This window comes from Ceratotherium simum, chromosome 15 (genome assembly GCF_057802395.1).
Source record: "Ceratotherium simum simum isolate JZ-2026a chromosome 15, ASM5780239v1, whole genome shotgun sequence".
Taxonomy (NCBI): domain Eukaryota; kingdom Metazoa; phylum Chordata; class Mammalia; order Perissodactyla; family Rhinocerotidae; genus Ceratotherium; species Ceratotherium simum.
The window spans coordinates 47678-63416 of NC_141914.1; the positions used below are offsets into that span (position 1 = coordinate 47678).

The 15739-nt window shown below is 36.5% G+C and overlaps 1 protein-coding gene across 1 annotated transcript in view; it reads right to left on the bottom strand.

The window, feature by feature from the left end:
* PROS1 (protein S) overlaps positions 1–15739 on the bottom strand; it is a 58841-nt gene that overhangs the window by 23880 nt on the left and 19222 nt on the right. Inside the window, exons 3-6 of the mRNA XM_004439925.3 lie at positions 13918–13942; positions 4480–4566; positions 2816–2938; positions 2585–2716 (exon numbers count right to left, since the gene is read on the bottom strand). Of these exons, the coding sequence (XP_004439982.1) occupies positions 2585–2716; positions 2816–2938; positions 4480–4566; positions 13918–13942 (367 nt within the window). The remainder of the gene's footprint in view (positions 1–2584; positions 2717–2815; positions 2939–4479; positions 4567–13917; positions 13943–15739) is intronic.

Sequence of the window (15739 nt, forward strand, 5' to 3'; positions counted from 1 at the left end):
CATGCACAAAAAGAACAGAAGCAATCCCTTATGGTAAGGGAATTTTTCTGTATCTTGACCATGTCAATGTCAATATCCTGGGTATGATAATGCACTATTGTTTTGTAAAAGGTTACTACTGGGGGGAAACTGAGAAAAGGCCACATGGGATCTCTTCTTATTATTTCTTACAACTGCATGTGAATCTATAATTACTTCAAAATAAAATAACTATTTTTTTGTGTGTGAGGAGGACTAGCCCTGAGCTAACATCCATGCCCATCTTCCTCTACTTTATATGGGACACTACCACAGCAAGGCTTGACAAGCGGTGCGTCGGTGCACACCCAGGATCCGAACTTGTAAACCCCGGGCCGCCAAAGCGGAGCGCGAGCACTTAACCGCTTGCGCCACCAGGCCGGCCACTAAAATAGCTATTTTTTTAAAAAGAGCTATAAGATCAATATTTTTAAAACAAGGTAAAAGTATTGGTTTGAGGCATATTGCAAGGAATTATTTAAATTATATGCGTTCAGGTTATAGCACTATACTGACTGTATTTTATGACTCTATATGACATCCAATGTCTAATGAGAAGTTTTATTCTTGCATTTTTAGACATTTACTGGCAACTTGATCCCAAGAAAATCCACATCTTGGCAAAGGCCCTATTGTAATAGCTGCATAGATATTCTTCCAACAGTTCTGTACTCTATCACTCAGGTATCATGGATAAAAGACTATGTAAATAAAGTATACGAGAACATATGTTCTGGTCATCAGGGACATTCTTACATATAAGAGAACTTTTTGTAATAATTTACATATGTGTATTAATTCAATGGATAAGGATTAAATATCTTTCAACTAAAAATATGTCACAAATTCTTTAGAAGGACAGACTATTCAAGTATTTAAATGTGGAAGTATGAATGGGATTACTTGCTTATGGAATGCATACGGTGTCCTGCATTATGATGGTTTTCTGTAACAGTGTTCTAATGATACTGGTATTCTAAATTTCAAACCTCAAACAGACCCTCAAATAGGCCGACAAGAAAGATATATGGTCACAAATTGGATAATTGTTTAGAAAAAATTGTTAGTTAATGCACTTCACTTTAGAGTAGACCATAGTCTACCAAACTCTACAGCGCAGTGAGAGACAGACTATTCCTTGAATATGAATTCAAGTTGGGGATTTAACAAAGCAGATATGAATAGAGTTGAACAAGAAAACTTTATACTTTAACTTAGTAAATTTCCTTACCTTGCTGCAAGAAGAGGAGGAGGAGGAAAGAAATGGGAGGGAGGGAGGGAGGCAGGAAGGAAAGAAGGAAGGAAGGAAGGAAGGAAGGAAGGAAGGAAGGAAAACTTGCTTCCAATTTCTAAAGGCAAAATTTAACTCCAGGCTGGAAAATCTCATTTTCAGCCATCCCCACACCTAGCACTTATTTGAAGATTTAGTTATGGCAGCTACAATAGTCTAATGGAAAAGACATCATACAGAGAGAAAAAAGTCAAAATTTGGGGGAAAGAGAAGCATTAAGAAAAATAAAAAAAATACACTAGTAAAATGACTTGTTAAAAAGCTAAAGTGGGGGGGCTGGCCCATGCGTTCCGCTTCAGCAGCCCGCAATAATCCCAGGCATGGACCAATACACCGCTCATCGAGCCATGCAGCGTCCCACATACTTCCTCAGCAAAACAAGGAAGACTGGCAACAGATGTTAGCTCAGGGCCAACCTTCCTCAACAACAACAACAACAACAAAAAGCTGAACTGACAGGGATTATTTAAGTCTGAAACAAAAAAAAGAATTATGACCAACGATGTGATCTTAAATGTATACAGAGAAAGGAAACCAGATCTTCATCTTTCCCAAAACCACAACAGGAAATGAGGAGCAAGATGAAGGGTTTATATTGGAAATTATAAAGGTATTTCTGACAGGGAAATATAAAATACAATGGAAGAAGTTACTAAGGATTATGGTGGATTTCTTTGTATAGCTGTTTATCTTATTGGAATAAAGGAAATAATATTAGTGTCTAAAAAAAGTATAAACAACAATTTTGCAAAGACTGAAGTATGCAAGGATACAATGAAATTCTTTATTAAAACGCACATGTGCATGCACACACATACATACACTAAGAAAACAACACAATACTCCAAATAACAAAATACCCTATAAACAATAAACTAAAAGGCTGTCCAATAGCATCCCAATGCTTCAAGGTGGATAATAATGTATATTTACTATAAGGACTTATAACCAGAGAGTTTTCCAAGAATTTCCTGGGAAGAGCCAGCCCCATGGCTTAGCAGTTAAGTGCGCGCACTCTACTGTTGGCGGCCCGGGTTCCGATCCCGGGCGCACACCGATGCACCGCTTCTTCGGCCATACTGAGGCCGTGTCCCACATACAGCAACTAGAAGGATGTGCAGCTATGACATACAACTATCTACTGGGGCTTTGGGGGGAAAAAATAAATAAATAAAATTAAAAAAAAAAAAAAAAAGAATTTCCTGGGGAAATTCTTCTAACTGGACTTGGCTCTCACACAGTAAACAACTTTTCATTCTACCTTCTTGCTCTTACCTTTGCAGTCTTTTTTATTTGAAAGCATGACGAAACCACTTTTACAGGAACACTGGTAACTTCCGGGAGTGTTGTCACAAATCTGGCTGCAACCTCCATTTACATTTGTGGGATCTTTACATTCATTTATATCTAAAAAGGGGAAAACAAATTATTTTTAAAGTAATGAAGCCTTCAGAGAACTTTTCAGGAGGCCAGTCCAGGTGAGCCGGGTGGGTTTCTTGTACCTACCAAATTCACACCTCTCTCCTTGCCAGCCTGATTTACAAATGCACGTGAACGTGGCTTGGCCATCTTTGCAGTTCATGTATCCATCTTCATTGCACGGCAGAGGATTACACTGGTTTGGAATGGCTGAAGGAAATAGACACCTGTTTCATTTCTACCACATGCTATGGTAAAATGGAATTATATGCCCTTTAATAGAAATCCTGTGCACAAAGCCTACAATCAATGAAAAAAAACTATAACTCCTTCCTTGAAATAATACTTTTTCATAAAAAAGTGAGTCCATTAGACAAACATTTATAATTATTTTGCAAAAGGAAGCTACTTTTATATTTCCAAACATATACAGTACGTTATAACTATAATTTATATATTTTTCATATATATTACCTTACTTGATCCTTAAAACAATTTCATGAGATATTCAGAATAAAACTACTCTCAATATCAATAGAAAAAAGAATTTGAGACTTCCATCTTGGGCTAAGATGGAGAAACAGGGACCAGATTTATCCTCCTGCCTTAAATAAATAGAACTCTGGTTGAAATATATGAAACAATGGTTTTGAGACATTGGACAACGTGTAGCAGAGTTCTGTGATTCCTCGGGGAGAGATGTTTTCTTCATAAAATGTCACAGCACTTCATCACCATCTTAAACGATAGGCCCATTTGCTTCTTTCCTCATTTGTGGTCTCTCACCCCTCACTAGATACCACAGTGGCCCCTTGCTCCCTGCACATTTCCACACCTGCTGCTCAAGGCTTCGTTGAATCTACGAGTTCCTTCCATCCTTCCAGGTCATTCCCCTTTGCTTAAGTTACTCAGAGGAAATTTCTGTTACTTGGAAGAAAAATGTTTTTAAAAACCTAGCTAAAACCTAATTACTGAATTTTTCAAAAAATGACCCCATAAGTTTTTTGAAAAGTAGTAATAAACTAGGTATTAGTTAGTATGATAGAAAGACATCAGAAAATTATCAAATTATTTTCCTGTCCTTTGGTAAATTAAAAAAAGATAAAATGTGAATTAAATGTGCATGTTCAGGCAAACTGTTTTACTTGTGTAATTATAACCAACTTTAAATTAGATAAAATGCAAATAAATATCTAGATAATGCCAATGTTGCATGCAAAATATTCACTGGACAAACATCCCAATTCACATCTGGCAGTTCTACCTTTTTCTCTCTGACTCTCAGTTGGGAAACTGGCAAATTAGAGACAAATAATCTACCAGAATTATCACTAGACCCTACGTGAACTTCAGAGGGAGAAGGCTAATTTGGTATCGTAACATTTTCCACATTTATATTATTGATGTCAGAAGTTAGAAGAGTAAACACGGCTCCACTTTGACCTATTACAACTGTAACATGCATACTACACGATTACGCAACAGGCGGCAAAATAAAGCTGCTGGGAATAACATTCTGAAGTCAATGACCTGAAGTTTAGTAAATAAGGAACACGATTAATTTAAACATTAGATGGAAAATTCACTTTGAGTAAAACAGTAGCATTTACATCTGAAAATACCTCCTTGCTGGGCACACAACCCTCCAAGGGCTCGTTTATTGATTTTTAAACACTAGCTATATTGACAGGTGTACTGTGCTTGCAGGTTTTGTTTTGCTTTGTGTTTTAAATTGACGGTAGGGTGTTTACCATTGACACAGCTCCTGAGGTCAGGAAAAGCATTCGTCGACTGACGTGCAGCAGTGAACAGTCCAGCTCGGAAAGAGCCAAGACAACCTGAAAATGCAAACACACGTGATCTCAGAGTAGACACACATAACTTGATCTGAAGTCATCCAAGATAGAAATTACCCAAAGAGTAGAAACTTTACGCTTCTGTGGATTTACAGGATTCAGCACTCAAAATATCAACCCTAAATGTTTCCATCCACATATTTGAAAAACTAAAAATCTACAAGCAAGATTACAATAAATACAGAACCATGAAAAATAGGTGTATGGAAGCTTCTCTTTGGAGAAGAACCTTAAAGCAGAGAGAGAAAAAGATCTTGGATTAGCAGGGAAATTTATTATCACATAAATCTATGTTCTTAATTCTGTAGCAGAGACCTGAAGTTATCCTCAAATCTGTAGACCACAGCCTGATTTGGAAAGTGTCTCCAATTAAGTCAATGGAATGAGCTAGCGTTTCTGATTGCTGCAGGCAACTTTCAGTTCTTCCAATGTTGTGTAGAGGCTAATACAATAATATTTGTGTAATGCCTCAATATTACAAAGCAGTTTTCCTTCACCCATTTTATTCCTCACTACAACTCTAGGAAATTAGATATAGCAATCTGGCAGAAATAACAGCTGAAATGATGGAGATAAAACATTTATGGACTTTAAAGTAACTAGGGGTCATTTAGTGCCAACAACGTCACATTTCTTAATAGCCACTGAAGATAACATTATAGATATCACCTTGTTGTACAGATAGTCACCAATTTAGTAAAAAGTTGGATTTAGTTATCTTTTCCTGAGTAACAAACAACTCCCCAAATTAGTAGCTTAAAATACTCCTTCTATTTTGCTCATGATTTGTGGGTCAAGTGCTTGGAAAGGGTTTGGTTGGGCTGTTTGTCCCCGCTGCACACACTGAAGGATCCACCTCCGAGATAGCTTTTCACTCACTTGTCTGACAGCTCAGTCTCCTTGGCATCTCTCTCTCCATATGGCATGTCTCCATATGTCAGGCTTCAGGGCTTCTCCATGTGGCTGAGTTTCTCTTAGCATGCTGGTCCTAAAGTGGCACTTCTTTTATGGGAGCTAGTTTCCAAGAGGAAGAAAGTGGAAGCTGCCAGGCCAATTAGGAGGCATTTTGTCACTTCCACCATATTCTACTGATCCCAGGTTCCGCCCAGGTTCAAGGGGGAGAAGTGGCAAGGACAGACTCCATATAGTGATGAGGGAGCAGCAAGATGACACTGCAGAAGAGTATGTGAGACAGGAGATATTTCTGCAGCTATCTTTGGAAAATGCAGTTTATCACAGATGGATTCAAAGGCTCATTTGAAGTCAGTGTGTGTATTAGTTTCCTATTGCTGCTGTGACAAATTACCACAATTTTGGTGGCTTAAAACAACCTAAGTTTATTCTCTTACAGTTACAGGGATCAGAAGACTAAAATTCAGGTAGCCGCAGGGCCACACTCCTTCTAGAGACTTCAAGAGAGAATCTACTTCCTTGCCTTTTCAGCTGCTACAGGCCACCTGCGTTTCTTGGCTCGTGGGCCCATTCTCACATCACTCCTAACTTTTGCTTCATGGTCATATGTCCTACTACCAACCCTGACCTCCTGCCTTCCTCGTGTAAGGACCTTATGATTACATTGAGCCCATCCAGATAATCCAGGATAATATCCCCATCTGAAGATCCTTAACTGAATTTTCAAAGTCCCTTTTGCTGTATAAGGTAACATTCATAAATTCTGAGGATTAGGACATGAACATCTTTGGGAGGTCATTATTCAGCCTACCCTGCTGGGTTAGAATATTTTCCCATAGAAACAATACCTCACATCATGATGGTCTTTCTGGAGGTCACATGAGACCTAAGCAGTCTCATTTAAGTCTTGAGTATTCTTTCCTTGGGTTCATTTGTCCCTCCTCCTGAATCACTTAATCCCAAATTAGCTTTTTCTATTGTGGATATTGCATTAGGATCCTCATTTGTGAGAAAGCCTTCTTTTGCACCTCTGAACAAATGTGACAATGAATAACAGCCAAAATTTGAAAGTCTTTAGGTTGAAAGTCCAGGTGAAATGTTTCACATGGTGATTAGGATCCCAGGCTAGACTGCAAAGTAGATTTAACCCATAATGCAACTTACATAGAAGTCTATACGAATATATGTGATAATGTTTTTATGTAAACCTGCATTTAGGATTAAGGTATAGAGAGCCAGTTGTATGGCTACCCCAAAGTCGTACAATACAGAGCCCTCACCTTCCCACTTCTCCTTCTTACTGCACAACAGGAATGGGGGAAGTTGGAGAGAGTGGATAGGAAAGAGAGTTGGAGCAAGATTGTCCCAGCTTCTGTAGCCTGAAGCAGAAGAAATGGGATTAGAAACAGAAATTAGGGCCATCAGGGAGGAAAGCCTAAGAAAAAGGCACTTTCAGGAGAGGTTCCAGGGGTCAGGACAGAACATCCTAGAAAGAAATCTTGATTCTACACTATGACAGTTCCTACACACACCTTCTATTCACATTTTTTCCTCATTGATCCTCTTAGGGACCAAATTATTGGACTCTCTTTTACCACCAAGACTGTCCTAGCTATCTTGATATGTCAATTTTAAAAAGTTGTTCAAACAGCCATTGCCACCTAAACAAAGGTTGTATTGGGATTATACCCCCTGAGCCAGAGTCCTGTAAGTTTTTCTTTTCTTCAAGAAATTATTTTACACCCCTTGTCTTTAAATCACAGAAGAGGCCATCACAGAAAAGTCTGAATGTTTGCTTGTTCTGACTTCAGGAGTGGAAAGCTGAGTTAGTCATACTCTCCCTTTGATGGTACGTTATTGTTATTGGTCTTTGAAAAGCCCATTGCTTGCTGCTTTAAAAATAAATATATACACTCCTTTTTATCTCCATTTCCACTCCCATTCACCCCTTAGGCAACCATTCTAATGGGTTAATGTATATTTATTTCATTTGTATATGTTCTTCTAAAATATATATTTATAATTTTGTGTGCATGAATTTTCATTTCTGTAAATGGCTGAGTTTATGTATCACATTCTCTGACATTTTTTATTCAGTACCATATTTTTATGATCCATCCATGCTGCTACATGTAATTTATTGCTTCTAACTGCTAAACATTACTCCATGGCATGCAACTACCATTTTTATAATCCTCTCTACCCATGACAGATACTGAGATTGCCTCCAATGTCCCACTTCTACCAGCGGCATTGTAATGGATGTCTTCATGCACATCTCATTAGTACATGCATAAGAGTTTATTTGGAATAGGTATCCAGGGGTTTTCGGAATGGTAGGATCATTAGATAGGCACGTACTTAGTGGCTCTCCAGATGTGCATTTCCACCAGCAGAGCATAAGAATTTCTATACCTTGGCTTCCTAATTGTTGTCAGAATAGGTAATGAAGTGATATCTCATATTGTTTTTCTGATTTCCAGTGAGATGGAGCATATCTTCATGTCATTTAAAAACCCGGGGGAGGTTCTTCCTCTGAAAATTTTCTGCATTATTTTTTAACTATTTTTCTATTGGCACTTATTTATTGTTAATGTAGATTTGCAGAAATTCAAACATTTATAAATATCATCTCTCCTTCTATCTGTCTATTAACCTTATCTTTTACGTCTGTCTTTTTAAGAGATGTTCTTAATTTTGTTGTAATCAAATTTACCAATTATTTTGCCTTATGGTTTGTGCATTTGAAGGTTTTTTTCCATGCCATTGATCACAATGTATTCGCCCATATTTTTTCCTTAATTTCATAGGTTTACTTTAACATTTTTGTCTTTATTCCATCTAGAATTCACCTTTACATTTGGTGGTAGTTAGAAACCCAGATTTATTTTTCTGATTATAGTTAGCCAGTCCTCCCAACACCATCTCCTAAGCAATTCACAGCGATTTGTGGTGTCATCTTTATCAAATATTAGGTTGCCATATATACGTGGGTCTGTCCCTAAACTCTTTGTTAAGTTCACTAGTCTACAAGTTCTTCTGACAATATCATATGGTTTTCTTTCTATAGTTTTATAGTATTAATATTTGATGAGGTGTTTCCTCCTTTTGAATTTTTTAAGGTTTATTTAGGCATGTGTGGACTTTTACTCCTTGATTGAAACACTAAAGGGAACTTACTGAATTCCTTTGGAAAAAATCCAGCTGGAATTTTATTTATTTATTTATTTTTAAGATTTTATTTCTTTATTTTTCCCCCCAAAGCCCCAGTAGATAGTTGTATGTCATAGCTGCACATCCTTCTAGTTGCTGTATGTGGGACACAGCCTCAGCATGGCCGGAGAAGCAGTGCGTCGGTGCGCGCCCGGGATCTGAGCCCGGGCCGCCAGCAGCAGAGCACTCGCACTTAACCGCTAAGCCACGGGGCCGGCCCACCAGCTGGAATTTCAAACGGGATCACTTTGAATATATAGATTTGAGGAGAACTGATCTCCTTATAGTATCACTCAATTCAAGATCAGGAAATGTCTTTCCATGATTTCAGTTCATATTCTATATCCTTAATTTGAGCTTTAAAATTTTCTCTATAGAGGGCCGGCCCGTGGCTTAGCGGTTAAGCGTGCGCACTCTGCTGCTGGCGGCCCGGGTTCGGATCCCGGGCGCACACCGACGCACTGCTTCTCCGGCCACGCTGAGGCCGCATCACACATAGAGCAACTAGAAGGATGTGCAGCTATGACATACAACTATCTACTGGGGCTTTGGGGGGAAAAAAATAAATAAATAAAATCTTTAAAAAAAAAAATTTCTCTATAGAGGTTTATGTATTCTTAAGATATTTCTACATATTTTATGGGATTTGCTATTATGAATGGTATTATCTCTCCATTTTCTACTAGAGTATTGTTTGTATAAAGAACTAACACTGATTTTTATAGGATAGTCTTAGAACTATCTAAAAGCTTTTATGTGTTCTAATAATTTGTCTGTGGAGTCTATTTTTTTCTAGGTATATCATCACATCAATTACAGACAATGATAGTCATTGATCTACACGATTCTTATTTGTTTTTCTTTAAGAGACTGTATCTAAAGTTTATCCATTAGGTATAATGTTTACTGTAGGCTTTATTCTTTTTTCTTCCTTCCTTTCTTCCCTCCTTTCTTCCTTTTCCTTCCTTCTCCTTCCTCTCTCCCTCCCTCCCTCCCTCCCTCCCTTCCTTCCTTCTTTTCTTTTCTTCTTTCTTTCTTCCCTGTTAGGTGTATATCATTAGCATGATCATACATGCCAATTTGCCCAGAACAGTCCTATTTTACTCTTTTTTACTTGGCATTTATCTAGTATAGTATTAGTACTGGACAAAAGTGTCAAAATTTGGAATTATTTGGAAGATAAATTATACAGTTATTCTATATATAACCTTTACCAAGCTCAGAAATTTCTCCTATCATCATAGTTTTTCAAAAGTTTTTATCATAATTAAGTGGTGGACTTTATCAACTTCTTTTTCTGTATGAACTAAGGCAATAATATACTATTTATGTGGATAATTACATCGATAGATTTTCTGATGTTAAAACATCCTTTAATTTCTGGAATAAACCCTACTTTATCATAATATATCATTTTAATATACTTCATATTAGATCAAATATCATTTTACTTAAAATTACTTCATAAATAAAAAGGAATTACGTTTTTATTTTCTTGTGTTGTTCTTATCTGGTTTTGGAATCAAGATTATATCAGCCTTTTATAATAAGCTGACAGCATAGAATATTTTTCTATTTTCTATGAAATCTTTAAAGAGAGAATTTAATAATTTCTTTAAATTTGGAAGAACTCATCTGTAAAACATCTGGGTCTGGATTTGGGGGAGATATAGAGAAGATGGCTTTGATGGAGGTTTTCACTTGTTTAGTACTTATTTGTATAAACAAGTTCTCTATTTCCTCCTGTGAAATTATAGACATTTTCTATTTTTCTAGGAATGTGTCCATTTTATCAAGTTTCCAAATATATTTTGGTATAGCTGTTTGTAATATTATATGATTATCTTTTGTCACATTTTGTGATTGTATTTTATGATTCCCTTTATTTTATGATTATAAATCTAAACCATGATGGGTTTATGGTATTTCCCCTTTTTATCCTATACTTCATATTTTGGCGTTTCCTCTTACCCTTTTTTCTTTTCCTTGATTATTTTTGCCAGAGGTCAGTCTAACCTACTAATTTTTCAATGAATGAGATTTTGCTTTTGTTAATCCTCTCTTTTGTTTTCTATTTAACTTATTTCTATTTCTATTTTTGCTATTTCCTTATTTCTTGTTACTCAGGGTTTGCTCTATTATACTTCTTAAAAATTTTTTTGATTTGAATGCTTAGGTCATTTTTTAAATACTCTAATCTGTCCTCTACTGCTGTCCCAGCAGTCAGCACCCCAATTCCCACACACACACTAGGTCAAGCCAGCCTTCAATCTACCCACGGTTGCTCACATTTCTTGTTGTTTTCATTTTATTCTGTTATTATTAGTGCCTGGAATGCTATCGTTCTCTTGAGATGATTCTAAGAGACAGAGTCAGCAATCTGGACTAATTTACTATCTTGGCAAGAACTAGAAACTAAAAATTATTTCTAACGTTTATATTTAGGCTCAGACTTTAGCATTCTTCCCAAGAAGTTTACCTCCCAATAATAGCATCATCTACTGTATCAGATGATATTTTAAAGGTCTATATAGATCATAGAGTTATTTAGTCTATTTTCTAAGGAACAGAACGCAACTTAAAACATTACATTTATATAATGAAATCCAGAGTATTTCTGTCCAAATTCCATGTTTGCAAAGCAGTACATGGGATATGTGGATAGACTGAAGTGGTTTCTCAACTCCTGAAACTCTAAATCTAAATATTGTCCAGAAAGTATGGGTTAGTATTAGTGGTATAATTTCTTGGGTGTCCTTACCCCACTGTAAGGAGCTCCATGCATGAGCTGTGGTAACTGTACAATTACTGTTAGGTTTACTAGGGACAGGATTATAAAGGTTTTTTTCCACTTAGGGCCATTGGACTACAGAATATACAAATCAAATGACAGAAAAGTTTAACTTATGTAGAACATTTCTGTTTTCAACAATGGAATTCATCATATATGCCTAGACATAAATAAAAACCAAAATATAAAATTTGAATTAAAAAATAATAAAAACTATATTTTTGTTTCATAATATGGGTCAGTTAAATAATAATACTTTACATTTGAAGAAAGTTTGATGTAGTAAAAAGTCTATCTACATAAATATACTTACTTGGTATTCCCAACAGCTCTGAAGTTAGAAAATATAGTTATAGTGTATATTTAAATACAGAACTTGAGATGTTAAATAACTTGCTTAACCTGATACAGTAGAAATTTTTAGGTCCGGGACTAGAACCCACATCTTATTTATTTATGCATTTATTTTTTAGTACTTGGCTTTTCTACCATGCTGCCAAAGAAGATAGGCAAAGAGACAAGGAAGTTGGGTGGAGCCAGGAAAGAGGAAGTTGAGAGGGATAACAGGAGAAAAAGAAAAATATTTTATCTAAGCAACTTCCCCAAAACACACAATGTAGTACTAAAATGTTATTTATCTTTATCCAAATGTACTCTGTGATCAAAGGTACGTATCTTCTAGAGTATTGGAGCCTGCGAAAACACAGCCTCATTACATCGACCTAAGAAACAAGGATTAACATTATATTTTTTAATGCAAGCTTGTAATTTTTAATATCCAAATATTGTCTATTTTTATTATAAAATATTCATATTCCTACCTAAAATTGAGAAGCTGAAATAGTCTTGATATTATATCTTTTCTCCACTTTAACAGTGCAAACCCTTAGTTTTTGCTTTAGAGAAAGTGAGTCATGTGTAAGTTTACAAAAGAAGAGACGTTTTTCATGGATGCACATCGACATCCCATTGTCCTTTTAAGATGGCAGCTAAAGTCAAGTGGAAAACACCCAGCAACCCACAAAACAGAAATGGGTCGTGACACAGAGTTCTAAAGAGAGACATCACTGAACTGATGTCCTGCCATTGATGAAAGGGTGAAAGGAGACGCAGTATGTTACCGTTGAGTAACCTTGGCTCAGGATGTGCCACACAAACACGATTCACACCCTCATGGACGCAAAAAATGGAAGAGTAACCACTCCAGGAACTATGAAAAAGAACACTTGGTTCTAAAAGGATCTTCTCCTCAATAATGTTGGGTTCTTATCTTGTCAACTGTCTTGAAGGGTAAATATAAGTACATACCATCATTTCAACGTAAGCCTCCCCAAGAAAAGAGGAAAGGTATAAATACTCCGCTATCTAAACATGGAGTCTTAGATCTATCTAAGATTCTTAGATCTATCTAAACTCTGGAATGTCTGCATTTGTACTCAAAAAAAAAAAAAAACACACAAACAAAAAGCCACACCCTAAACTATAATTAAACACTGAAATTTCAAGAGAAAGGAGAGTTTAATAGAAATAGTTATTTGCAAAACTGAATTAACAATTTTAAGCTGCATAATTATTAATGCATGTCAGAGTACATTTCTACTTTTTTTTTCAAGGAAGATTTACTTTTTGTTTCTGCAGGGCTTGGAGCCTCAAGTTGGCTGGGATGAGAATGGGGTGGAAAGATACACAGATGGGATGATTCTGAGCCTAGAGGGGGAAGGAGAGCACATCTCTGTGGGCTGGACCCAGAGAGCATCCCATCAGAAAGAGGTGTACACATTACATTCTGCTTTTATTGTTTGGAAATGCTGATGACTCTCCCAAGAAAAATTAATAAAATATTTCTATATTTGCTTAAAGCAAACTGAAGCCTTTTATCTTTAACTGACATTTAGTTGAAATCATCTAATCTATTTGGGTGTGGAAATGCTACCTCACTCCTTGAGAGTCCAGAATTGTATCCAAAAGCAAAACTTGGGTAGCATATTGCAGAGAATAATGAGATGGTGTTGCAAAGAGAGAACATTTAAATAACAATTATTTAGGTCATAAGCTCTGGGCAGTGTAGAGATCTTTCCTTTCATTAAAAGATAACCCATGAAAACTCATGTACTTATAGAGAATGTTCTGGTACCTTAATATAACTTAGCATCAGCCCAATGACTCTTCATGAGAAAGACACAAGAATGAAACACACTAAAAAGTCAAAATGCCACATGGTAATTAAAGAACTGTTCCAAATTTGTCTACATGTCTCTAAATAAAAGGACAGTAAAATTGTATATAGAATGTGATCCTCCTTCCAAGGCTAATGAACTTGTATTGGATGGAATACATACAGGTGGAGGGTTAGACTTGGTCAGATCTAAGTTCCCTTCTATTTCTAAGATTATATGATTGAGATCCTTTGAACTTACCTAAATATTTTGGATAAAAATATTCCTAGAAAGAAAGAAAATAAAAAATATATCTTAGCAAAACTATATTTCACTATAGAGTTAAAATTTAATTTTAAACTATGTTTTTAGATTAAAGACGCAAATAAATTACATATAACTGTCATTACAATATAGTGTTTTTTCTATAGTAAAATATACCAGGAGTAGATAACTAATAACATTAAGACAATACGATGCTGCGGCTTACAGCAATATTGATCAATTGAATCATCTTTCAAAAGCTTTTAATCTGAAAACAGGTTCTATTGAAGATGTTAAAAGTAATCATATATGCCCCCTTTTTGTAAATCCTTTAATTTTTCCATAATGATTACATATCCATTTGATAAATTTCATGTCATGCTGATTACACATACCAGATTCAATGTGGAATAACAGTGACATAATTTGAAGTGAATTAAAGTGGACATTTATCTTTTACCATCTTATGTACCTATATTACCTTACTTATAAATTGGTTATGTACCAAAAGTTTGTCTGCAAATCAGTAATCTGGACTAAGGAATGCACTTTAGCAAAAGGAGGAATGATTTATGATGGTAAGGTCCCCATGCTGGTTCACAAAAGCCTTCTTAAGCCATAATACATCTAATGTGCAGCATTATTAGCAGAAGAACACCACATGAGAAACCAATGTTTCTACACAAAAACATACTCAAGTACAGAACAGAACTCCATCCAGTACAGAGTCCAAGTCCTCACTCTTTCCTCCTCTCACATATAAACCTACACATCTACTGGTTTATAAGGATGGGCTCTCCCACTAAGTAATTCAGGCAGAGGTGTTGTCTTCTACAGAACAAAAGCCAAGAGGGTACGCAGCAATGAATGAGTTCAAAAGGAGAGGATGTGAGGGTGAAAGGAATATGTCAGGGACAATGAAGAGGAAAGCAATAGGGTGGAGACTGGGGATGTGGACTAGGGTATTAGGGATGTGGACAGACAGTGGTTGGGGCAGGACAGAAAGTGAGAAGCAGTAACAAATTTTTGTTTGTTTGTTTGTTTTCATTTCTCCCATTTCTTCCTTACTCTCTCTGTCATCTCTGTCTCTTCTGTCAATAACACCACTGTCAGAATGAGTGGAGGAGAGGAAGCACATCAGTGAGCTTCCCTTCCCCTCTCTTTCCTCCTCTCCATGTCTTCTGCCTCACTCCCCATTTGCTACCCCCAGGTTGAGCTCTAAGAACATATGTACAGTGTTAGAAATACATACTCAAGTAGCTATGGGTGATACAATAATATGATATCTCGGGCATGCAGACTTGCCTTAAAATGTTTCAACAAAACAAAACAAAACAAAAAATTAGAGTGCGTGGGGGCCAGCTCCGTGGCTTAGCGGTTAAGTGCGCGTGCTCCGCTGCTGGCGGCCCAGGTTCGGATCCCAGGCGAGCACTGACGCACGGTTTCTCCAGCCATGCTGAGGCTGCGTCCCACATACAGCAACTAGAAGGATGTGCAACTACGACATACAACTGTCTACTGGGGCTTTGGGGGAAAAATAAAATAAACAAAATTAAAAAAAAAAAATAGAGTAGGTGGGGTGTGGAATAGGCAAAACAAGAATGGCAGATTGTTTATAATTGTTGAGGGGGAGGTAGGCGTATCAGAGTTTATTATATTGTTCTCTGTGCTTTGGGATACATTTTAATTCCCATAGTAAAAAGAAATGTGTGTGTATATATGTGTGGGTGTATGTGTTTCCTACACAGTGAGCACTCTGCTATACTGTGTGCAATAAAATATTTTTGTCCTATCAATTGCTTATCTACAAAAAGCAACA